Source organism: Lethenteron reissneri, chromosome 29 (genome assembly GCF_015708825.2).
Source record: "Lethenteron reissneri isolate LAM-NWPU_2019-01 chromosome 29, ASM1570882v1, whole genome shotgun sequence".
NCBI classification, from domain to species: Eukaryota; Metazoa; Chordata; class Hyperoartia; order Petromyzontiformes; family Petromyzontidae; genus Lethenteron; species Lethenteron reissneri.
Window position 1 is genome coordinate 5370280 of NC_083807.1, and position 25571 is coordinate 5395850.

A 25571-nucleotide genomic window follows, 5' to 3' on the forward strand; every position below is an offset into this window, starting at 1 on the left:
TCCGGTGCAATTCTATAGATCCGAGGCGGTTCACGGATCGGGCCAAACATTATGGAGGAGGACAGCCTTTCCGCGCAACACGCGAACTCCAGGTCATCCTCGCAGCGGCTTTTGGCTGGCCATCGGAGAAAGACGGCCACCGCACCGTGCGCTCTTCCTTCCGACATTAGGAACCCTCTGGAGCTATCCACTTTTAAACCTAATTTGAAAACTCGTTTCTTCAGAACTGATTTTTGTGTTTAGTTTTCTGTCCTTCCCACCGCACCTCCGATTATCACGGCTGGCTACGTACGGCGCGAAAGAAGTAAAAAAAAACACTTGCGTGTGTGCGACGCACAGCGGTTCACGTGCATAAGAATCCTATTTTACGTCGGCCGCCACTTGACGGGGCGGAGGGTTAGCCCGCGTCCCGTGTGCACGTGAGCCGGGACTGCGTGGCGGTGGCGCCGGCTCCGTGCCCTCACCCACCATGTCGTTGAAGGAGGAGTTGGAGGCGTTGGCTGCGTGCGGCGACGTGCACGTTCCGTTGCTCTCGACGATGCCCCTGGGGCCACCCTGCAGGCCGTACGCCTGCAGGATGAGGCCTTGCACCAGGGCCCCCACGAGAATGCCCACGAGCTCCAGTGTCATCCCTGCCACGGCGCCGCGGGGGGGGGGGGGGGGGGAGTTCAATCGGAACGGTGATCTCGGACGTATTTATACATGTTTTTTTAAAGTCACGTAGAATGGAAATAATAAAATAAAAAAATAAAAAACCATTATTAATTATTTCTATTTAAAGCTTTCGTGACTGCAGGGATTCATCTTCTTGGTTCTTTCGGTAAAGTCACGTAGAATGGAAATAATCAAATAATAAAAATAAAACATGATAAAATAATTCTCACGACGTTTCGGCCACGACGCAAGCAGCCGTCCTCGGGTGAAGAACAGGTCTGTCGGAAAGACAGCGTCTGAAAGCTTTAAATCGAAATATATAGCTCCTTTTCAGAAGTGACCTGGTCACAAATGAAAGTTCAACGAAGTGGATTATTAAGAGGAAATGTACGGCAGCAGCCAAATACTGTAAATGCGTGCTTCTTCTAAATGTGGAGGGAAACATGTGGAGGGCCTGGAGAAAAATCCACGCGACCACGGGAGAAAGAGACACGCAAACTCCAAATATACAGCAGCAGGCGTCAGGGTTGGGATCGAACCCACGACCTCCTGTATACCAGGCGAGGTAGTTAACATCTGGCTACCCAGGAGAGCATTGCTGAGTCTCAAGACTCTCTTTCGGGAGGGACCCTGCGTAGTTTTCGCAGGAGTGGGCGATGACTGCCGTGTGTTTCCAAACCAAGTCATTTGCAGGTGATTTTTCAAAACAGCTGACTCTACTTAGAATGACGAAATTTGACCTCTGACGTCGACTGTGAAGCAGGCGGCACGTAGTATATATTATGGTTAATTTTCCCCGAGTATTAACCGTGGCGTGGTATATTATTGCAAATGTACTCGGAATATAAACTCCGGGGTACATTAACCATAATTTACCAGGGCAGCCTGCAGGATTCGAACCGCGAACCTCAGCGAATGCGTCACGACCGCCCCGGGCGTCTCGCGCCCCATAGCGGAGGGAGGGGTGGGGGAGGGAAGGAGGGAGGGAGGGGTGGGGGAGGGAGGGGTGGGGGGAGTGAGGGAGGGAGGGGTGGGGGAGGGAGGGAGGGGTGGGGGAGGGAGGCAGGGGTGGGGGGAGTGAGGGAGGGAGGGGTGGGGGAGGGAGGGAGGGAGGGAGGGGTGGGGGGGAGGGAGGGAGAGGATGCTTACTGTGCGCGGTGGCCGAGTCCCTTTCTTTGGAGTCGCGGCTCAGGAACATGGTCATGGCCGCGTACGGCACGTGCAGCGTCTGAACGCGAGGAGGGTGTGGGGCGGACAAGCAGGGCACGCGTCAGCGACCCAGCGGCACCGTCGTTGCGACGCACGTGCGTGGCTACGCTCGCGCGACGCCTTTTCTGGCAGCAGTGATCACGAAATCGAATCCCGCCGGAGCAGCGGTTCCAAAACTGTCTTAGTCCGTGGAACAAGCCGATCTGCGGATGAGCACGCAGTGATGACCCTGCTGCCCCCGCCGTAGCGATCGACATTACAGGTGCCACAAGACTTACGCGGAGGCCTTCCCACAGCCTTGTCGGCCGGCGGACTGGAGACCGGGCACCCACCGCTCTTCTCACGACACTTTGTATATTTTTTTTACTGTTTTTATTTTACATGATAAGGCCCCACTGAGCTATATAGCTCTTTTTCAGATGCGACCTGGCTATCAAAAATGATAGCTCAACGAAGTGGCTTATCACACGGAAAGTTACAGCAGCCAAATACTCTAAACGCGTGATCTTGATTCTAAATCTGGACGGAAAAACCGGAGGAGCCGGAGAAAAATTCACGCGACCACGGGGAGAGAGACACCGCAAATTTCGATTTAAAGCTTTTGTGACTGCAGGGATTCATCTTCTTGGTTCTTTCGGTAAAGTCACGTAGAAGGGAAATAATAAAATAATAAAAATAATGTTGTATTTGGAGTTTGCGGTGTCTCTTCTTGGTTCTTTCGGTAAAGTCACGTAGAAAGAACCAAAAAGAGACACCGCAAACTCCAAATGTACAGCAGCAGGCGTCAGGGTCGGGTTCGAGACCCACGACTTCCTGTACACCAGGCGAGGTAGTTAACATCTCGCGACCCAGGCCCACGCAGATCATCACACAGACGTGCGAGGCGCAGCGTGAGCAGTGAGCACAGCTGCAAGGTGACGGCGCAATCTGCTAACGGCTGCGATCCGCGCGGCGCGAAGGAGGGTCGCGGGGTGACTTACGTTGAGGAACGTCTTGAAGAGGCAGTAGGAGATCAGGTACCACCACACCTTGGAGGACGTCTCCATGTGGAAGTTGGGAACGTACCACAGCAGGAAGTAGAAAATGACTGCGAACGGCGTGGAGCAGACGATCCTGCGGTTGGAGACACGGCACAGCAGGCGCGCCAATATAGTGGTGTTCTCCTATAACGCGTTATGTGATAAATTGTGTATAATGTAGGGTAAAGCACAGTCCGCGATAACACGTGAGTTGCGTACGCAGGCTGAACAAAGACTGAAGCGCGTGGATAGCTATATTTAAGTCGATGTTTGTGGCATGCTAGATAAAGAGAAAAGGAAACATTTACCAATACATTATATGGATTATTTCATGCTGTACTAAACTGACGAAAGCTCCGGGAGAATGTGGACTGGATTTTAATGGTGCAGTGAACAAAAATACAGCCCGTCCTCCTATAACGAGGTAGTTGCGTTCCTGAAGAAAAATCGCGAAATAATAAATAAGTATAATGTAGGATAAAGCACAGTCCGCGATAACACGTGAGATGCATACGCAGGCTGAACAAAGACTGAGGCGCGTGGGTAGCATCTAGAAGCATCCAGCAGCATCCCAATGCCTCGTGCGATGCTACGCCGAGGCCGCCGTACAACCGCTCATTCTTACTCGCGTTGCGACGTAGTTCCGTTCATTCGCATTCCCTAATGCCTTCATCGCGTTGTGAAAACCACGCGCAGCGTTACAGGAGAAGGGGCTGTACTTCACCGGGAACGCGTGTTGTTCGGTGGCTCGTGATGCAACGTTCACCCCGGGCTCGCGAGGAGTTCAATCATTTCAGACAGATTGCAATCCGACACATTACGTAACGATTTACGTGCGTGCCGTTACACGCAGCAGTCGGCGCCTTTCGTGCGGACCGCATCTCGAGACGCTGCCCGAGACTTTGTCGACGCGCGTGTCGCACGTGTCGCACGGTAGGGTTTAGGAAGCTGCAGTCAAGAAGGCGGCCAGAAGATGAGCACCGGTCATTTCCAAGCTTTTTGCGGGGGGGGGGGGGGGGGGGGGGCGTCCTTTCTTGGGATGTTTGGCCGACTCCACTGTTGGGTGTCTATACACCCGGAGAAAACCCAAGGTTGGGTGGGGGGGAAATGCTCAATCCCCGTACAGATGGAATGCAGATGGAGATTAAGCGGCGAGCTCGTGCTGGAATGTCGTGGTCAAGCCAGGAGGTGGCGTCTCTCGACACCCACGGGGCCCTGGGAGGGAGGGAGAGCAGCGCATGCCGGGCCCACACATGCCGGGGAACAGTTCCCAATCACAGGGTCGTGAATTAAAACCACCTCGGTCCATCGTCTCTCTCGCCGGGATCGTTCAAATGAAACGATAAAAATAAAAAAAAGCTATTTTTTATTTTACGAGGTAAGGCCCTACCGATTTACGTGGCTCTCACAAATGATAGCTCACACAGTGCTTATTGCGTGGAAGTTTATAGCAGCAGCCAAATACTGTAACCGCGTCATGTTGATTCTAAATGTGGAGGGAAAACCGGAGGACCTGGAAAAAAAAGTTCACATGACCACAGGGAGGGAGACACGCGAACTCCAAATATAGAGCAGGCATCAGGGTCGGGATCGAACCCACGACTTCCTGTGCACCAGGCGAGGTAGTTCACATCTCCAAGCCACCGTGGCACCCCAAATGTTCACCACATTGCCGGGACTTCAGCAGCGCGGTTATCCGTTGCAGACCTCCGTCCACAGGAATGTGGCCCACGCCTGCCGGCCAGGAGGACCGAAGTCAAAACCTCGTGTGGCTGTCCAGACGAACGGAGCTTCAGTTTGAAGATGCGCAGAAGCGTGGAGCCCTTCTGGTGACAATGTCAAGGTGAGGGCATTAGCGGCAGAGGTCGCAAACGGGTTTTGATTCCTTACCCGTACCCGTACCCGGCCGCACCAGGGTCGCAATCGGGTATCCGTACCCGTACCCTACCCAATACCCGGCTACCCGTACCCGGCCGGGTATCGGGTAGGGTACGGGTACCCGATTGCGACTTCTGGGATGAAGCCATGTTGCAGGCGCGGGTGGGTTGATTCTAGGAACTTGAATTGTGAGAAGAGACAAGACGTTGGGAAATGAGTGACAAACAGTTACTCACCAGTGACTCACGGTCTACTCGTACCCGTACCCGGCCGCACCAGGGTCACAAATGGGTACCCGTACCCGGCCGGGTACGGGTAGCCGGGTATCGGGTAGGGTACGGGTATCGGGTACCCGATTGTGACCTCTGGTTAGCGGGGCACGAGCTCACCAACGCGTCCACTTCAACCACGAGGATTCCCGCTCGGTCCGGCCACTGCGATCGAGGGACGTGTTTGCGTGTGGAGCCGTTGATCCGATTTTCTAACGGCGATGGAACCTAACCAAACTCGCTCAGGAATTCACTTTCTTTAGAACTGCTTTTCGTGTTTAGTTTGTTGTCTCTTCCCCCGCACCTCCGATTAGCATGGTTGGCTACGTACGGTGTGCGAAAGTTCCACATACAAAGAAAGACAAAGATCCCCCATATAGCCTTAACAGACTGTTGGGGCAAGTGCTGTTAGCGAGCACCTATGAAGACCAGCCTGACACACGAGAGGGTGGCCAACACCACGCCCGACCGCTTTTGTCTCCCCAGTGGCGATGGTTACACACCGCACCAGGTACTCATTTGAGGCTGAGTTGACCTAGAGGAAGCCCAGGACCAGTTCACATAATCGTCACCGGTGTTGGCCGTGAGCAGGAATTGAACTCGGGTCGCCAGGTTCGTTGAGCAGCGCGCTAACTGCTACACCACCGCTCCCCACATACACATACACACGTACAGGAACAAACGTCGGTGAGCCGACGCCAGCAACCGCCCAAGCTCTGCCGTCCCCTACGTGTTAACAAGCGTCCAGACAATCGATAATGAGCGTTCAGGTTTGGCAGGAAACCGGAGCGGCCGGAGAGCTCCCTGGGCGCACAGTGGCAGCGCTCGCCCCTCACAGCAGAAGGGCCCCAGTTCGATTCCCCCTCTCGGCCACCTCTCTCTGCGTGGAGTTTGTAAATTATCCCGCTCCCTCCGCCCCCCCTGCTCTGAATGGGTTTCCTACGAGTTCCCAGGTCTCAATCCATACCCGCCAACACAGTGCGACTGGGTATTGCTCACGTATCCCAATGCTAAGAAGGTAGCGGTGGGATGTTTGTCCGAATTTGGTTGCACCACCTTGTGCCTGCTGAGTCGGGGTGATGGGCACCTCGATGCCCGTGGACAAGGAGCTTCAACCCCGCTCATGTGATCCACTAACCCTGGATTGACTCAGTTTCTCAAAAAATGAAGGTACATGTGTCACGATTAGGTATGTACACGCTAAACTATCTATATAGTCCGTAATACAGGTTTTTTTGGGTTAGAGCGCGTAAATATATAAATGTGTCATTAAACCCGCCACTACCCGACACAGACAATTAGTAAGATTTGTTACGTAAACAGAACGTGCCAATTCGTTACTAGTACAGCACACCGTTGTCTGTTAGAGAGCCAAGCCAGTAATTACAACTAGTTCTTTCAGTAAAGTCACGTAAGGTATAAAATAAAATAAAATATCTACGTGAATTTACGGAAAGAACCAAAGAGTATGGATTCCTGCAGTCACGAAAGCTTCAAATCAAGAATTACAACTAGCTTCATCAGGCGACAGACAAATCTGGCTGTCGCCTGATGAAGCTAGTTGTAATTAGTGTGAAACGTCATACTCAGATTGTCAATGTTTTGGCTTGGCTTTCCAACACACCGGTGTGCTGGACTAGTAATGGTGGCGGGTTTAACGACACATTTATATATTTACGCGATCTAACCCAAAAAAAAACACATCATGGAAAATATTAGTCGCGAAAGCCTACGTGTTAAACTATCCACGTAGTACCTTCAAACTCAAGAAACTTTGTTTTGCTCTGCTGAATCAAAATTACAGACAAGCCGTGGAGAGTAAGGGCAAGGCACTGCATGATCTGCATTGGTATCGTGGGTGAGATGTGGCAAGCGTTGAGAGTGGCACACACTCAAACACGGGTTCATTCTCTGAAGCCAACACAAACATTTTGCCGAGGAGGGGGGAGAAGGAGGGATGGGACTGCGGGTCACTTGAGGATTGTGTGTGGCGCGATTATGAAATGAGCCGCTCTTGGCGCAGACACCGTGCCGGGGCGACAGGGAACGTCACACGGGAACACCGTACGGCAGAGGTCGCAAACGGGTTTTGATTCCTTACCCGTACCCGGCCGCACCAGGGTCGCAAATGGGTACCCGTACCCGGCCGGGTACGGGTACCCGTTCCCTACCCGTACCCGTACCCTACCCGAAATGAGTGACAAACGGTTACTCACCAGTGACTCACGGCCTACCCGTACCCGGCCGCACCAGGGTCACAAATGGGTACCCGTACCTGGCTGGGTACGGGTACCCGTTCCCTACCCGTACCCATACCCTACCCGAAATGAGTAACAAACGGTTACTCACCAGTGACTCACGGCCTACCCGTACCCGTACCCGGCCGCACCAGGGTCGCAAATGGCTAACCGTACCCGTACCTGGCCGGGTACGGGTAGCCGGGTATCGGGTAGGGTACGGGTATCGGGTACCCGGTTGCGACCTCTGCCGTACAAGGGTCCTGCCAAGTTTTTTAAAGTTGGGAGCGATGCCGCTGCTGCTTGTTGCCGTGTGCGCCTCCAACTGAGTCATTTGCAGGTAATGTTTCACCACCGTGATTTTTATCCAATAACATTTACATTGTCTGTGTGTTTGCTTTTTTTCGCTATTTGTAAGTAGAGTCCAATGGGTCATATCGAACTCTGACTCATGCTCTTCAGATGTAACATCTCTGCCAAGCTGGCAGGTCGGTCAAGTTTCTGAACAATTGCAATCACTCAGAAGTACATTGAACTTCGTAAAATGTCAACGGTGAAAAGGAAACGAAACGTGCATGACGAAGTATAAAGTCACCACCCTCGCCTCCTGTGTCTCGCACGCCGCTCGCAACACCGCGTTGGCACCTGCGCACGAGCGCGGATAACAAACACTCCGATGCCATCGTCAACGATGCCACCGCCGTCGAAGACGACCAAACACGTGAGGGGCGACATTTCGGGCAATGTCCACAAAGTCGCCTCTGACACGTTCTCGCCTGTCATCCGGCTCCGGACAGAATATCCCTGACACTTTCGTATCGGACTGTCTCATCCACAGTGTGTTCAGCCACTAGCACTGCAGGTCACGGCAACACACTCACTTACTTACTCACCCACTCGCACAGACACTCACCCACTTGCATAGACACTCACCCACTCACCCACCAGCACGGCCACTCACCCACTCGCCACTTACCAACTCACCCACTCACCCAATCGCCCACTCGCCCACTAGCCCACTTACCCACTTACCAACTCACCCACTCACCCACTCACTCACCCATTTACCAACTCACCCACTCACCCACTCACCCACTCACCCACTTACCAACTCACCCACTCGCCCACTTGCATAGCCACTCACCCACTCAGCCACTCGCCCACTCGCCCACTTGCAAAACCACTCACCCATCTACCAACTCACCCACTCGCCCACTCGCCCACTTGCACAGCCACTCACCCACTTACTAACTCACCCATCTACCAACTCACCCACTCGCCCACCAGCCCAGCCACTCACCCACTCGCCCACTCAATCACCACACTGCTGGTCACCTCACTTCTCTTTCTGCGTCTTCCTTCAGACTGCTCCACTTTGGAATTCCCCCGTCCCATCGTCATCGACTCCATTCCCAAAATCTTAACAATAACAATAATAACAACCTTGCTCAATTCAATAAACGCATTAACTCTATTAACTTTTACAAATTCCCTAGTGTCTGTTTGTTGTTGGCCCCTCGGCGTTTTTGGGCTCGTTGGAGCCTGTGCCCAGAAAGTGTTGACTAATAAAATCCCAAAGCGGACAGTAATCACGGTGACCTCATTAGCAGGTAATGCGACAAAGTGGGCTCTGAGCGGGAGAGGCAACGTCTCCCCGCGGGGGTCAGGCCGGCCGACAGGGCACCGGTGAGACGGGCGTGCGTGTGTGACCCGGAGAAAAATCCACGGAGAAAGATCCACGACGGGGAGAGAGACGTGCGGACTTCGAATATTCGGCAGGCATCAGGGTCGGGATCGAACTCACAACCTCCTGCATAGCAGGCGAGAGAGTTAACATCTCCCAGCCACCGTGGGGCCACGGGGAGCCGGCCCACGGCAGATGCCGCCTCACCGGCCCCGAGTTACCCGCCTCAACTTTGCCCGGCCAAATCTCACCGCCACCGCCGCGGCCACGGCAGAAACACGGCTCTCGTTTTACCCAGATCTCCATTGCGGATGAGCGCGGACGAACGATGAGAATTAAATGTCTTTCGTTTTTTAGGCACCTGGGCTCGATGTTTATCCAAGAGCGCATTTCCCCACGAAGGAATCGATCGACGGAAAATCTGAAAGCGACAAGCAGCACGGCCACAAACCAACACGGGGGGCTGCCGATGATGCTCACCACCGACATTTAAAAACCACCGACGACGACGACAACAACAACGGGAAAAAATTTACTTCGGAACGTTCCAGCTAAATGCTAGAACCGATTTAAACTTCGCCAGTGAGGACGTGCGCACGTGCTCATGGACGCGAGTCGCTGCGGGCTCTTGCTACGACAGACTCCGTGGTCGGGTCGGAGCGGTAGAGGCGCCGGCACGAGCTGCCCGCGGTTCAACCGCCACGGAGCCTCAAACGAGTACCTGGTGCGGTGTGCAAACACCGCCGCTAGAGAGGTGAATGCGGCCGGGCGTGGTGTTGGTCACCCACCCACCCCCTAGCGTGCCGTGCCGGCCTTCACAGGTGCTCGCTAACTACGCTTGCTCCAACAATCTGTTAAGGCTACATGGGGGATCTTTGTCTGTGTGGGGAGCGGTAGTGTAGCGGTTAGCGCTACGCTGCGCTACGAACCCGGCGACCAGAGTTAGATTTCCGCTCACGGCTAATACCCATTGGCGATTATCTGAACCGGTCCTGGGCCTCCCCTAGGTCGACTCAGCCTGAAATAAGTACCTGGTGCGGTGTGTAAACATCGCCACCGGGGAGATAAAGGCGGCCGGGCGTGGTGCTGGCCACTCACCCCCTATCGTGCCGTGCCGGCCTTCACAGGTGCTCGCTGACAGCACTTTCCCCAACAGTCTGTTAAGGCTACACGGGGGATCTTTGTCTTTGGTGCTGGTTAAATAAAAGCCTCTTAGGGGGAGCACAGCCTGAAACGCGGCTGAATACATTCGTGCCCTTCCTCTTTACGTCTTTTGATCTTCACCCTGTTCACCCCGCTCATTAGTGCTCTGCGAGCAAGTGCTGATGATGCTGATGATGATGTGGGGAGGGGAGATATCGATTTGCAGAATGAAGGCGAGCGTGCGAGGCACGGGCCTCCCAGGAGGATGACGATGAGAGCCTCCTGCGCAAGGCCGGGGCGCTAGCACACAGCGGCAGACTCTTCTCCCACAGGGCGCCAGGAGGATCCGTCGTGGGCAGTGGGCAGCGGACGGTGAGTACGCTCGAGGTTCATCCGCCCGCGGTAATAACCAGGGGGGGGGGGGTGGCCTTCCGAGTTGGAACCACGCGCCTCCTCCTCAACAACAACCGGCGGCACGGGCGGTCGAGATTGACCACGGAGTGGCGGCCGAGGAGAGGTTTGGCGCCCCGGAGGAGCGCCCAGAGAGGAGACGGAGCGACGAAATCGGAAGGAATGGCCGCCCCGGACGGCCGTCCAGCGATAGGAGACGGAGCGACGAGACCGTCTGGCGTGTAGCTGCTGGGTGGATCGTTCCATTGAAGGAGCGTGGGGCACGGCCGCCAGCTTGGGGAGAGGCCTTCAATCCAGCAGCGGAGTGATCGTGGCTGGTGAAGGCGAGCCGCTGCCGGGCGCCACGCTGTGACATCGTCGGAGGCGGTCGCGTGGATCGCGACGAGCGATATTTTTCTGATTGACGATTTTTGCGCAGCGCTTTGATCAATGTCCTTAATAGCAAAACCGCTTTTTATCCTGCAACCCCATCCATGCGGGTCGTCCCTACGAGCAGCTATCTCCGCCGTCACCATCACCACGCCAACTCCGCTCCTTCTCGCAGCAGCAGCAGCAGCAGCGGCTTTTGGCTGGCCATCCAATAAAGACGGCAGTCACCGCATCGCACGCTTCTGCGGCCGTCTGGAACGCTCTTCCTTCCGATATCAGGAAGCCGCTGGAGCTACGCACTTTTAAATCATCTAGTGCAGTGGTTCTTCACCTTTCCTGCAGCCTGCACCACTTTGGTTCTCAGAAAGGGCATCTCGCGCTCCGGGGTTAGCGACCACTGATCTTGATTGAGAAACGAATTTCTTTAAAACTGCTTTTTGATCGTTTGTTGTGCTTGCCCCGCACCTCCGGTTGACTGCGTATGGTGCTAAAGAAGTCCAACATACACACGTACGCACACAGACAGACACAGCTGAGCTACAACGCTTCCAACCTTAGTGGAAAAGCGTTAAGAGGACGCAAAAAAATCCCCAAACATGGGAATAAAGCAAGCTTCCTCCGGCTCTGCTATCGAGAATAAACATAAAAATAACTATTTAGACACGGGACGAAGCTGTTTAAGTGCACCACTGTGCAAGAGTAAATACAGTTCACTCATCGGGGAAGATCGTGCAAACAAGCGAACAGGCTGCCGCCTGCAGCTTTGTCGGACTGCGCCTCCACAGCTCTCAAATCCTCCAACCCTCAACCCCGTCCATGCAAATACTTCCACATCTGTGGGTGCCCAAGATTGCCGACGATAGACACGCGTGCCCCTTCGCCAAACTTTGCACAGGCTATAAACAAAAGCAACCGAAGATCAACCCAGCAATTGTTCGTCTGTGCAGGTGACAGTTTAGCAAAGTGAATTCCTCACCGAACAAGCAATCGGGGCAATGCTCTTCTCCCGTTTACAGCCCCGGGGCCAGCCGTGAAAATTCCACATTCCTATGGCAGGGATGTTGCTCATCCACGGGATAACAACTGTTGACTTCCCCACAAATTGGGTTTTCATTTTCCGGGATGTTGGGCCGAGTGAAGCCCCAACCGGGTCTTGAACTCTCTGTGAGAGTTCAAGACCCGGTTGGGACAGCGGCCAGGCAAATGGGACAGCGGCCAGGCAAATGGGACAGCGGCCAGGCAAATGGGACAGCGGCCAGGCAAATGGGACAGCGGCCAGGCAAATGGGACAGCGGCCAGGCAAATGGGACAGCGGCCAGGCAAATGGGACAGCGGCCAGGCAAATGGGACAGCGGCCAGGCAATGGGACAGCGGCCAGGCAAATGGGACAGCGGCCAGGCAAATGGGACAGCGGCCAGGCAAATGGGACAGCGGCCAGGCAAATGGGACAGCGGCCAGGCAAATGGGACAGCGGCAGGCAATGGGACAGCGGCCAGGCAAATGGGACAGCGGCCAGGCAAATGGGACAGCGGCCAGGCAAATGGGACAGCGGCCAGGCAAATGGGACAGCGGCCAGGCAAATGGGACAGCGGCCAGGCAAATGGGACAGCGGCCAGGCAAATGGGACAGCGGCCAGGCAAATGGGACAGCGGCCAGGCAAATGGGACAGCGGCCAGGCAAATGGGACAGCGGCCAGGCAAATGGGACAGCGGCCAGGCAAATGGGACAGCGGCCAGGCAAATGGGACAGCGGCCAGGCAAATGGGACAGCGGCCAGGCAAATGGGACAGCGGCCAGGCAAATGGGACAGCGGCCAGGCAAATGGGACAGCGGCCAGGCAAATGGGACAGCGGCCAGGCAAATGGGACAGCGGCCAGGCAAATGGGACAGCGGCCAGGCAAATGGGACAGCGGCCAGGCAAATGGGACAGCGGCCAGGCAAATGGGACAGCGGCCAGGCAAATGGGACAGCGGCCAGGCAAATGGGACAGCGGCCAGGCAAATGGGACAGCGGCCAGGCAAATGGGACAGCGGCCAGGCAAATGGGACAGCGGCCAGGCAAATGGGACAGCGGCCAGGCAAATGGGACAGCGGCCAGGCAAATGGGACAGCGGCCAGGCAAATGGACAGCGGCCAGGCAAATGGGACAGCGGCCAGGCAAATGGGACAGCGGCCAGGCAAATGGGACAGCGGCCAGGCAAATGGGACAGCGGCCAGGCAAATGGGACAGCGGCCAGGCAAATGGGACAGCGGCCAGGCAAATGGGACAGCGGCCAGGCAAATGGGACAGCGGCCAGGCAAATGGGACAGCGGCCAGGCAAATGGGACAGCGGCCAGGCAAATGGGACAGCGGCCAGGCAAATGGGACAGCGGCCAGGCAATGGGACAGCGGCCAGGCAAATGGGACAGCGGCCAGGCAAATGGGACAGCGGCCAGGCAAATGGGACAGCGGCCAGGCAAATGGGACAGCGGCCAGGCAAATGGGACAGCGGCCAGGCAAATGGGACAGCGGCCAGGCAAATGGGACAGCGGCCAGGCAAATGGGACAGCGGCCAGGCAAATGGGACAGCGGCCAGGCAAATGGGACAGCGGCCAGGCAAATGGGACAGCGGCCAGGCAAATGGGACAGCGGCCAGGCAAATGGGACAGCGGCCAGGCAAATGGGACAGCGGCCAGGCAAATGGGACAGCGGCCAGGCAAATGGGACAGCGGCCAGGCAAATGGGACAGCGGCCAGGCAAATGGGACAGCGGCCAGGCAAATGGGACAGCGGCCAGGCAAATGGGACAGCGGCCAGGCAAATGGGACAGCGGCCAGGCAAATGGGACAGCGGCCAGGCAAATGGGACAGCGGCCAGGCAAATGGGACAGCGGCCAGGCAAATGGGACAGCGGCCAGGCAAATGGGACAGCGGCCAGGCAAATGGGACAGCGGCCAGGCAAATGGGACAGCGGCCAGGCAAATGGGACAGCGGCCAGGCAAATGGGACAGCGGCCAGGCAAATGGGACAGCGGCCAGGCAAATGGGACAGCGGCCAGGCAAATGGGACAGCGGCCAGGCAAATGGGACAGCGGCCAGGCAAATGGGACAGCGGCCAGGCAAATGGGACAGCGGCCAGGCAAATGGGACAGCGGCCAGGCAAATGGGACAGCGGCCAGGCAAATGGGACAGCGGCCAGGCAAATGGGACAGCGGCCAGGCAAATGGGACAGCGGCCAGGCAAATGGGACAGCGGCCAGGCAAATGGGACAGCGGCCAGGCAAATGGGACAGCGGCCAGGCAAATGGGACAGCGGCCAGGCAAATGGGACAGCGGCCAGGCAAATGGGACAGCGGCCAGGCAAATGGGACAAATGGGACAGCGGCCAGGCAAATGGGACAGCGGCCAGGCAAATGGGACAGCGGCAGGCAAATGGGACAGCGGCCAGGCAAATGGGACAGCGGCCAGGCAAATGGGACAGCGGCCAGGCAATGGGACAGCGGCCAGGCAAATGGGACAGCGGCCAGGCAAATGGGACAGCGGCCAGGCAAATGGGACAGCGGCCAGGCAAATGGGACAGCGGCCAGGCAAATGGGACAGCGGCCAGGCAAATGGGACAGCGGCCAGGCAAATGGGACAGCGGCCAGGCAAATGGGACAGCGGCCAGGCAAATGGGACAGCGGCCAGGCAAATGGGACAGCGGCCAGGCAAATGGGACAGCGGCCAGGCAAATGGGACAGCGGCCAGGCAAATGGGACAGCGGCCAGGCAAATGGGACAGCGGCCAGGCAAATGGGACAGCGGCCAGGCAAATGGGACAGCGGCCAGGCAAATGGGACAGCGGCAGGCAAATGGGACAGCGGCCAGGCAAATGGGACAGCGGCCAGGCAAATGGGACAGCGGCCAGGCAAATGGGACAGCGGCCAGGCAAATGGGACAGCGGCCAGGCAAATGGGACAGCGGCCAGGCAAATGGGACAGCGGCCAGGCAAATGGGACAGCGGCCAGGCAAATGGGACAGCGGCCAGGCAAATGGGACAGCGGCCAGGCAAATGGGACAGCGGCCAGGCAAATGGGACAGCGGCCAGGCAAATGGGACAGCGGCCAGGCAAATGGGACAGCGGCCAGGCAAATGGGACAGCGGCAGGCAAATGGGACAGCGGCCAGGCAAATGGGACAGCGGCCAGGCAAATGGGACAGCGGCCAGGCAAATGGGACAGCGGCCAGGCAAATGGGACAGCGGCCAGGCAAATGGGACAGCGGCCAGGCAAATGGGGACAGCGGCCAGGCAAATGGGACAGCGGCCAGGCAAATGGGACAGCGGCCAGGCAAATGGGACAGCGGCCAGGCAAATGGGACAGCGGCCAGGCAAATGGGACAGCGGCCAGGCAAATGGGACAGCGGCCAGGCAAATGGGACAGCGGCCAGGCAAATGGGACAGCGGCAGGCAAATGGGACAGCGGCCAGGCAAATGGGACAGCGGCCAGGCAATGGGACAGCGGCCAGGCAAATGGGACAGCGGCCAGGCAAATGGGACAGCGGCCAGGCAAATGGGACAGCGGCCAGGCAAATGGGACAGCGGCAGGCAAATGGGACAGCGGCCAGGCAAATGGGGACAGCGGCCAGGCAAATGGGACAGCGGCCAGGCAAATGGGACAGCGGCCAGGCAAATGGGACAGCGGCCAGGCAAATGGGACAGCGGCCAGGCAAATGGGACAGCGGCCAGGCAAATGGGACAGCGGCCAGGCAAATGGGACAGCGGCCAGGCAAATGGGACAGCGGCCAGGCAAATGGGACAGCGGCCAGGCAAATGGGACAGCGGCCAGGCAAATGGGACAGCGGCCAGGCAAATGGGACAGCGGCCAGGCAAATGGGACAGCGGCCAGGCAAATGGGACAGCGGCCAGGCAAATGGGACAGCGGCCAGGCAAATGGGACAGCGGCCAGGCAAATGGGACAGCGGCCAGGCAAATGGGACAGCGGCCAGGCAAATGGGACAGCGGCCAGGCAAATGGGACAGCGGCCAGGCAAATGGGACAGCGGCCAGGCAAATGGGGACAGCGGCCAGGCAAATGGGACAGCGGCCAGGCAAATGGGACAGCGGCCAGGCAAATGGGACAGCGGCCAGGCAAATGGGACAGCGGCCAGGCAAATGGGGACAGCGGCCAGGCAAATGGGCACAGCGGCCAGGCAAATGGGACAGCGGCCAGGCAAATGGGACAGCGGCCAGGCAAATGGGGACAGCGGCCAGGCAAATGGGACAGCGGCCAGGCAAATGGGACAGCGGCCAGGCAAATGGGACAGCGGCCAGGCAAATGGGACAGCGGCCAGGCAAATGGGACAGCGGCCAGGCAATGGGACAGCGGCCAGGCAAATGGGACAGCGGCCAGGCAAAATGGGACAGCGGCCAGGCAAATGGGACAGCGGCCAGGCAAATGGGACCAGCGGCCAGGCAAATGGACAGCGGCCAGGCAAATGGGACAGCGGCCAGGCAAATGGGACAGCGGCCAGGCAAATGGGACAGCGGCCAGGCAAATGGGACAGCGGCCAGGCAAATGGGACAGCGGCCAGGCAAATGGGACAGCGGCCAGGCAAATGGGACAGCGGCCAGGCAAATGGGACAGCGGCCAGGCAAATGGGACAGCGGCCAGGCAAATGGGACAGCGGCCAGGCAAATGGGACAGCGGCCAGGCAAATGGGACCAGCGGCCAGGCAAATGGGACAGCGGCCAGGCAAATGGGACAGCGGCCAGGCAAATGGGACAGCGGCCAGGCAAATGGGACAGCGGCCAGGCAAATGGGACAGCGGCCAGGCCAAATGGGACAGCGGCCAGGCAAATGGGACAGCGGGCCAGGCAAATGGGACAGCGGCCAGGCAAATGGGACAGCGGCCAGGCAAATGGGACAGCGGCCAGGCAAATGGCGACAGCGGCCAGGCAAAAGGGGACAGCGGCCAGGCAAATGGGACAGCGGCCAGGCAAATGGGACAGCGGCCAGGCAAATGGGACAGCGGCCAGGCAAATGGGACAGCGGCCAGGCAAATGGGACAGCGGCCAGGCAAATGGGACAGCGGCCAGGCAAATGGGACAGCGGCCAGGCAAATGGGGACAGCGGCCAGGCAAATGGGACAGCGGCCAGGCAAATGGGACAGCGCCAGGCAAATGGGACAGCGGCCAGGCAAATGGGACAGCGGCCAGGCAAATGGGACAGCGGCCAGGCAAATGGGACAGCGGCCAGGCAAATGGGACAGCGGCCAGGCAAATGGGACAGCGGCCAGGCAAATGGGACAGCGGCCAGGCAAATGGGACAGCGGCCAGGCAAATGGGACAGCGGCCAGGCAAATGGGACAGCGGCCAGGCAAATGGGACAGCGGCCAGGCAAATGGGACAGCGGCTCTGTCTCGCCGACTGCCAAGCCGTGGGCAAGTTACGGGGCTACGTCCGCCGTCAGCGCGCTCGGAGGGACGCCGGGCGACGCTGGCAGACATGCCGTGGCGACCTTCGTGCCGTCGCGAGGATCAAGAGAGTTGATGCCAATTCGCGCGAGATCCGTACCCTCTTTTTCGGCTGACAAACAGCGCCCGCCCATTTGTGATGACGAACGGGATAAACGCTGCCTACCCAGAGTCCACAGGGCTCAGCAGAAGCCCTCGGCTTGGAAGCCCAAATATTTACAGAAGCCCTGGCGGCGATGCCAGCTATCTCTCCACGGCGGCGCTCAGCTGTTTGCTTCTTCTAAGTTCCCGTGCCCAATGGTAACAGCTGTTGTGGATGTCACACGAGCGGTGTGGGAAACGGCGGTCGGCACGGTACGGCCGATCCGCGCCGCGACAGCTCCTCCACAGCGGCCGTGCCGCGGGCATCGGCGATGGCCGGTGACGGTGATTGGCTACGTACGGTGCGGAAAACGTTCAACATACGTGGACACACACACGACCTCCTGTATGCCAGGCGAGGTGGTTAACATCTCGCCACCTCAAAACTCGCTCCGCCAATAAGCGAGCGCAGTTAATTTACTCGATTGTATTACGTACGACGAATGCGTGGACGAGCGCGTGGACGAGTGTGGATGTGCCAGTAAAACATAGGCAAGAACTCACTCTGCACGTTACAAGTGTAAATCACTACAATTACTCAAAAAAAAACTATTTTTTACTTTGTTTATTTTACCAGGTAAGGCCCATTGAGCCATGTGGCCCTTTTTCAGAAGCGACCTGGCCACAAATGAAAGCTGAGCCAAGTGGCTTATCACGTGGAAACGTATAACAGCCAAATAACTCTAAATGCACGTTTCTAAATGTGGATGGAAAAACCGGAGGACCCGGAGAAAAATCCATGCGACCACGGGGAGAGACACGCAAACTCCAAATGTACAAGCAGGTGTCAGGGTCGGGATGGAAGCCACAAACTCCTGCACACCAGGCGAGCTGGTCAACATCTCGCCACCGCAGCACCCCGGTGTGGGCCCGAGATTCCACGCACAACCCGACACAGCGACGAGTGTCGCACACCGCCCCTCGCTCATGCAGGGGACGGACGCACGACGACGACGACGAGACTGAACGTGCCATCCCCAGCCAAGCGTACGGCTTCTAGATTTAAAGCTTTCGTGACTGCAAGAATTCATACTCTTAGTTCTTTCGGTAAAGTCACGTAGGTAAAAAATGAAATTAAAATTAATAAAAATAAAATAATAAAAATCACGACGTTTCGGAGGCAACACAAGTCTCCGTCATCAGGTGGGACCGAACTAAGAGTATCAAGCGTATGGCGGCCGCGCAAAGCTGGCGAGAGTGACGGCGATTACTCCGCAGCGATCCTGCCAAGAATCGGAACGCGGGCAGCCGCGAAAGTCCGCGCCAGGCGACCCCACGCGCTTGCGATCGCAGCGGTGGCGGCAGACAGGAAATAAGACTCCGCGAGAGCGTCTCCTCTCTCGGTCTCGGGAGCGTCTGCGGATTAGAACGCGAAATTAAAAAATCGAGGTACGAAGCGGAGGGATTTGGCACTCGCCACGCGACGAGCGTCGCACAGCGCCGTGTGACTAAACTAAAAGCAAACTCTCTTTTATTTTATCCACTGAGCTATGCGTCTCTTTCTCAGAAGCGACCTGGCCACAAATCATAGCTCAGCGAAGTGGCTTATCAGCACGTGGAAAATGTATAGCGGAGAAACAATCTAAACGCGCGATGTTGATTCTACATGTGGAGGGGAAAACCGCAGGACCCGGAGAAAAATCCACGGCGACACACAAACTCCAAATATGCAGCGGCAGGCGTCAGGGTCAGGATCGAACCCAAACTTCCTGCATACCCAGACGAGGGAGTGAACATTTTTGTCGCCAAGTGACTAGGTAATCAGGTGACCAGGTCACCAGGTAACCAGGTGACCAGGTGATCAGATAACCAGGTCACCAGGTGACCAGGTCACCAGGTGACCAGGTGATCAGGTGACCAGGTGATCAGGTGACTATGCGATCAGGTAACCAGATGACCAGGTGACCAGGTCACCAGGTAACCAGGTGATCAGGTAACCAGGTCACCAGGTGACCAGGTCACCAGGTGACCAGGTGACCAGGTGACCAGGTGATCAGGTGACTATGCGTCGCTGTCGTCAGAATGCTGAATGTGCCGCTGCTGTTGTTGGGAGACGGCTGACCGGGGCAGCGTTTGAGAAGCGAGGCTGGGACGGGTCAAACTTCTCTCTGGCTACACTCAGCAGGGATTTCTCTTAAACCTCGCAGACAGATTTTTTTTATTCCTTATTAGCTTGAGACGAACAAATGCCCACGCGAATACAGCAGCCGACGGTAAATATCGCTCCGTTTATCTCCAAAGGGAACCAATATTTCCGAGCTCGTGCTTAATGATTAGCATGCCGCCTGACTCGGAGCTCGTGAAGCAGCAGCACCCTCCAGGCTCATGTTTCCGGCTTTAAGATGTTAACAGAAAGCACATGAGAGTGGCGGCTTCAGCTGGCCCCTTCCCTGGGCCACAGCCGAGCGGGAAATGACGCGACGAGGATATCAAAGGCCCTCCTAGCCCGCCACCCCGTGCGCTCGGCTCACACCATGCGTCCGTCGCCGCCGTCATTGTTGTGAGCACGCGAGGCCCAGCTTGCGGACACATTTCACCGAGAGAGAAGCTGGGGGGGGGGGGGGGGCACAGGAGGCCTCCAGCGCCGCGGCCCACTCAACGTAACGTCTGTGCAGGCCGTTGTCAGCGTTGATGGGATAGCGCAGAGCAGCGCGGCTTGGCAATGAGCAATGGGCCTATTAATCTTCTTGGTTCTTTCGGTAAAGTCACGTAGAAGGGAAATAATAAAATAATAAAAATAAAAACATAATAAAATAATTCTCACGACATTCAGACGCTGTCTTCTCGACAGACCTGTTCTTCACCTGAGGACGGCTGCTAGCGTTGTGGCCGAAACGTCGTGAGAATTATTTTATTATGTTTTATTTTTATTCTTGTATTATTTCCCTTCTACGTGACTTTACCGAAAGAACCAAGAAGATGAATCCCTGCAGTCACGAAAGAAGCTTTAAATGGGCCTATTTATGTTTTGGCAAGGGTCAGTGACAGGGATGAAGAGAAGAGAATGTTACTCTGGTAGCCTTCGCTGGCTCGGGGAATTCTTTGCTTGATTGCAGAATTTGATATCTCTGGTTCGACGAACGCCGCTCCACCGTGCGCCACGGAACTCTGGGACCACGGGGCTGTGTGTCTGTGGGACTATGGGACCGTGGAACCACGGGGCTGTGTGACTGTGGGACTATGGGACCGTGGAACCACGGGGCTGCGTGTCTGTGGGACTATGGGACCGTGGAACCACGGGGCTGTGTGTGTGGGACTATGGGACCGTGAGTCCACAGGGCTGTGAGACTGTTGGTAGGTGGAACCACGGGGCTGTGTGTCTGTGGGACTATGGGACCGTGGGTCCACAGGGCTGTGAGACTGTTGGTAGGTGGAACCACGGGGCTGTGTGTCTGTGGGACTATGGGACCGTGGGTCCACAGGGCTGTGAGACTGTGAGACCACACATCGCACCAGGTACTCCCCAATCTATCCCGTGCGTACAAGTCGCATGTAAACTGAAGCGTGACCTTTAAACCCAGCGAAAAATAACAACTCAATTCATAACAAAATAGAGCGGACAAAATGCCTCCACATTTCCTCCACGTGAAAAAAATTATTTCTTACACAACCCATCAACCCAAACGGCCTTCTGGGAGTGCATAATTTCAGCAGGCGTACATTTATATATTATTTATAAGACGTACATTGATATTTTTGTTGCATTTTACGTGGAGGTTCAGAGTCCGCTGACGCGGCTTGCTATTTACATTCTCCACGGCGGCGCAAGCGGGCGCCTTGCGAACCGCGTCTACACGGTTCATTGTGCAGTTTCAAATCCAGATGTTTGGAGCGCACTGCCAGCAAACCGACGACGTTCAGCGGGGGCGGCTAAACGCGGTGCCAGACGGCGCACAGGGTGGGTGCGACACACAGGGTGGGTGTGACACATGGGGTGGGTGAGACACACGGGGTGGGTGAGACACACGGGGTGGGTGAGACACACGGGGTGGGTGTGACACACGGGGTGGGTGTGACACACAGGGTGGGTGAGACACACGGGGTGGGTGAGACACACGGGGTGGGTGCGACGCACAGGGTGGGTGCGACGCGCGCCTCCGGCCGTCAGCTTGACACCGCCGCCCGCGGGGCAAGGCGGCGGCGTGCCGTCTGCGGATAAACCCTCGCCCCGCGCATACCTTCCCCCGGCGGGGGGGAACGCGAGTAATTCTCACGTGACGGGACCAATCCCTCCGTGCCAATCATCGTGGCAGCGGCGGCGGCTGCGTTGTGATCTGAGCGGCCCCGGCAGCCGGCTGCATTTCAGTCCCGGAGATCGCTTGGCGTCTCAAAACACACGCCGCTTCGCTTCACTCTCGCGGTGCGTCGCGGCGATACCTCCGTGGTGGCGGAACGTAAGCACATACATACGTGCGTGTGTGTACGTACGTCTGTGTGTGTGTACGTACGTACGTGTGTGTGTACGTATGTGTGTGTGTATGTACGTGTGTGTGTACGTACGTGTGTGTGTATATATGTATGTATGTGTGTATGTGTACATACGTACGTGTGTGTGTACGTGTATGTGTGTACGACACTTCACGTGGCCTCAAGGTGCACATGGCCTGGCACAAGCGTTGTGGTGACGTCACCGCCACTTAGTAGCGAATGGCGGTTGTTGTTGTTGTATGTACATACATACGTGTGTATGTACGTGGGTGTGTGTGTGTACGTACGTGTGTGTGTACGTGTGTGTGTGTGTGTGTACGTACGTTGAATTTCTTTCGTGCCATACGTAGCCAGCCGCGCTGGTCGGGAGCCCTCGCATCATCACAAGCAGTCAATTAGAACACAACCCACGAGCCTCCGTGATAACTAGAACCCAGAGAAAGAGAGAGGGTCCCTCCCGATGGTCATCTGACGCTTCCCCAGCTGCTGGTTTCAGCGAGCCTGACTGCTGATGAGACTTCGATTGTCAGAAGCGGTCCGCAGTTTGCTTGCGTTGAACCAACGCTGCTGAAATGATGAACTCCCAGGAGGCCGAGGGGCACGGCCGATGCGCTTTGTAATCAAATACTCGAGCCATTTGATTTACGTGCGCTGTGTGTTGAACTTCTTCTGCACCTTGCGTCGCCAACCGTGCTAACTGGAGGTGCGGGGGTGGGGGTGAGGACAACAAACTAAACACAACAACAACAATAACAACAAGTTCTAAGAAAATGAGTTTTCCCTCTCGATTTAAAGGGAACGCACCGCGAGTGCGGAGTTCATATCGCTCAACCAGGCGGGGAAGGCAAGCGGGACTGACCTGGCTCAGAGTTTAAATCACAGCCCAACGGCGCTCAGAGCAGAACGAGGGTATCAGGTGAACTGACCAAACACGCGAGCGCGTTGCGCCCGACGGGGCAAGATTCCGGGAAGGCGGAGCGGATTTCCCAGCGTAGCTGCCTCCTGACAAACCGAGCCACCCCCATGGGGAAAAAAAACGAGCGGCAAAAAGCCTGAGAGGCAAAGCCGGGCGACTGAGATGCCCGGCAGAGTCACAGCGTGGCGGCCCCTTGGCTCTACAGGGTTACACGCGGCTCCCCTTTCCTTCATCGCCGACTCGCTGGACAGATCTGCAACGGGATACCGTCATCCAAGTGCAGCCAGTCACGTGACGACTGCAGGCGACTCGCAATAAAAGTTTAAACTGAACAACAATTTTTGTGTTTTGCCAGGTAAGTCCCACTGAGGCTATGTAGCTTTTCATTCCGAAGCTCAAACGAAGTGGCTTATCGCGCGGAAATTTATCGCGGGCTAAGTGGTGTCATTCATCACGGAGTTGACACACACGCGCACGCCCACCACTTGAATAGTTGTGTTTAATTGTTAATTGCCGTACAAGCCTGCTCACACAAGGCCCTGTCTCTCTACGAGGTGTGGGGGGTGGGTAGCTGCTGCCAGCGCGATGAGTCACGGGGGAGCACCGCTCGCTCCAATAGCGGCCGCCGCCGCCGCCGGCTTCCCCACCGGCAAGCAAAGGCGAAGGAGCAGCCCTGCAACTGGCAGCTCGCAACGCTGCTGGCGGAAAGGCCTCCCCGCAGGGGTCGCCCCCGGAACCGTGGGCAGCCCTTTGAAGGATGTTGTTCATCAAGAGAACACCGTCTCTCGTATTCGCGTGCATTGTGCGGCTCTGGAAATATTGAGGGGTTTATTTTTTTTTACCGAATTCGATAAAGATGGCCCTTCTTGTTATTTCGGTTGCCGACCCCCTGCTCTGGCGAGAATATCTAAACTTAACTGAACTATTGTTATTATATTCTTTGGTTCTTTTCGGTAAAGTCACGTAGATAATTTTTTTAAATTATTGTTATAAAATTGTTATTATTTTACCAGAAGCGACCTGGCTATTGCAAATGACAGCTCAACAAAGTGTCTTGCCACGTGGACATCTCTAGCAGCCAAACATGCATGGAGTTGATTCTAAACGTGTAAGGGGAAAACCGGAGGAACCCGAGAAACATCTCGACTACCAAGGGGAGAGAGAGAGACTCCCCTTGGTAATATACAGCGTCAGAGTCGGGATCGAACTCAAGACCTCCTGTATACCAGGCGAGGTAGTTAACATCTCATAGCCACCGTGGCGTTCCTATCAGCTCTTCCACGAGGAAGGTAGTGCCTACACTTGACCCCACCGATCGATTGAACTCATCCATGGCGCTGGGCGAAGCGGTGGGGCGGGATGCTAGGCACGTTGCACCGCCGTTTCGACTTCATTTGCGAGTCCCGCGAGCTGTCCGCCCGGAACCCCGCTGGTACCGTCCCAAGCGATTGGCGGAGCTTGATGGGATCTGGAACCGGCGCTCTTGTAAGGCACGGGAAGGGGGGGGGGGATCACCGCGGGAAAGAGAGAGCGGCCACGGCAGCGTACTTCTGTACGTGTCCGCTGACGCGCCGTGAACGCCGTCACGGCGTCGTTCGGGCGACATGCATCGCACAGCGATCGCCGCGAGTGAACGACGAGTCGGGACAGGAAGAGCGGCGAAACCCGAGCTGGAGGAGCTCGGGATGCACTAAATCAATGCAAGACGTTGGGGGGAGGGGGGGTGGGAGAGCGATAATGGGGACGAGGGTTCTGCTGCAGTGGTGCAAGGTGGCCGGTCCGGGTTTTGATTTCCCCCGAGCACCCCCTTGCCTTCTAGATTTGAAACTTTGGTGACTGCGAGGATTCATACTCTTATGTTTTTTCGGTAAAGTCACGTAGGTAAAAATAAATAATAAACATAATGAAATAATAAAATAAAAATATTAAAATTACTATAAGTAAAATTATAAATAACATGATTTTTTCTTTTATTTCTATTAATATTTTATTATTTTTTAAATTATTTTTACCTACGTGACTTTACCGAAAAAACCTAAGCGTATCATCCCCTTGCCCTTTTGGCAAGGATCAGACCCGCACCGGGGGGCAGAGCTGCAGTGCCGAGCTCGGCACGTGACCCCCGAGCGATGGGCCGTGGGGGACGTGCCACCGCTCGGCCACCGACACGCTCGCGGAGTGGCCGGTGGGGGTGACCCCGTCCAGTCTGGCAACTGTCGGAGCTTCTTGTGTGTGTGCACGTTGAACTTCTTTCGCACCGTACGTTGCCAACCGTTGCTCATCGGAGGTGCGGGGGAGGGACAAACAACACTAAACACAACAAAGCAGTTCTAAAGAAATTACTTTCAATCTAGATGATTTAAAAGTGCTTCAGTGGCTTCTTAATATCGCAAGGCAGAGCGTTCCAGACGGCCACAGAAGCACACCTGAAAGCGCGCGATGCGGTGACCGCCTTTGTTCAAAGGCCAGCCAAAAGCCGCCGCTGTGAGGATGACTGGAGTGCGCGCGATGGTTTATGTTCTTTGACACCAGCGAGGTGTCGTGGTTCATTTGTGTGCGATGGCGGCGACCTCGTGCCGTATTCGTTCGGCAACCGACTTGACCTCGCCCGCGTCCGTCTCTCCAAGTACAATCTAAACCTTCTTGGTTCTTTCGGTAAAGTCACGTAGAAGGGAAATAATAAAATAATAAAAATAAAACATTATATTTTATTATGTTTTATTTATTATTTCGTTATAGTCACGTAGAAGGGAAATTATAAAAATAATACAAATAAAACATATTTTATT

The 25571-nt window shown here is 56.1% G+C and overlaps 1 protein-coding gene across 3 annotated transcripts in view; it reads right to left on the reverse strand.

The window, feature by feature from the left end:
• Positions 1 to 25571, reverse strand: part of LOC133349186 (sodium-dependent lysophosphatidylcholine symporter 1-B-like) — a 109791-nt gene that overhangs the window by 12857 nt on the left and 71363 nt on the right. For all 3 annotated transcript variants that reach the window (XM_061562461.1, XM_061562462.1, XM_061562463.1), the window contains exons 4-6: positions 2844 to 2976; positions 1804 to 1882; positions 469 to 632 (exon numbers count right to left, since the gene is read on the reverse strand). In XM_061562461.1, the coding sequence (XP_061418445.1) occupies positions 469 to 632; positions 1804 to 1882; positions 2844 to 2976 (376 nt within the window). The remainder of the gene's footprint in view (positions 1 to 468; positions 633 to 1803; positions 1883 to 2843; positions 2977 to 25571) is intronic.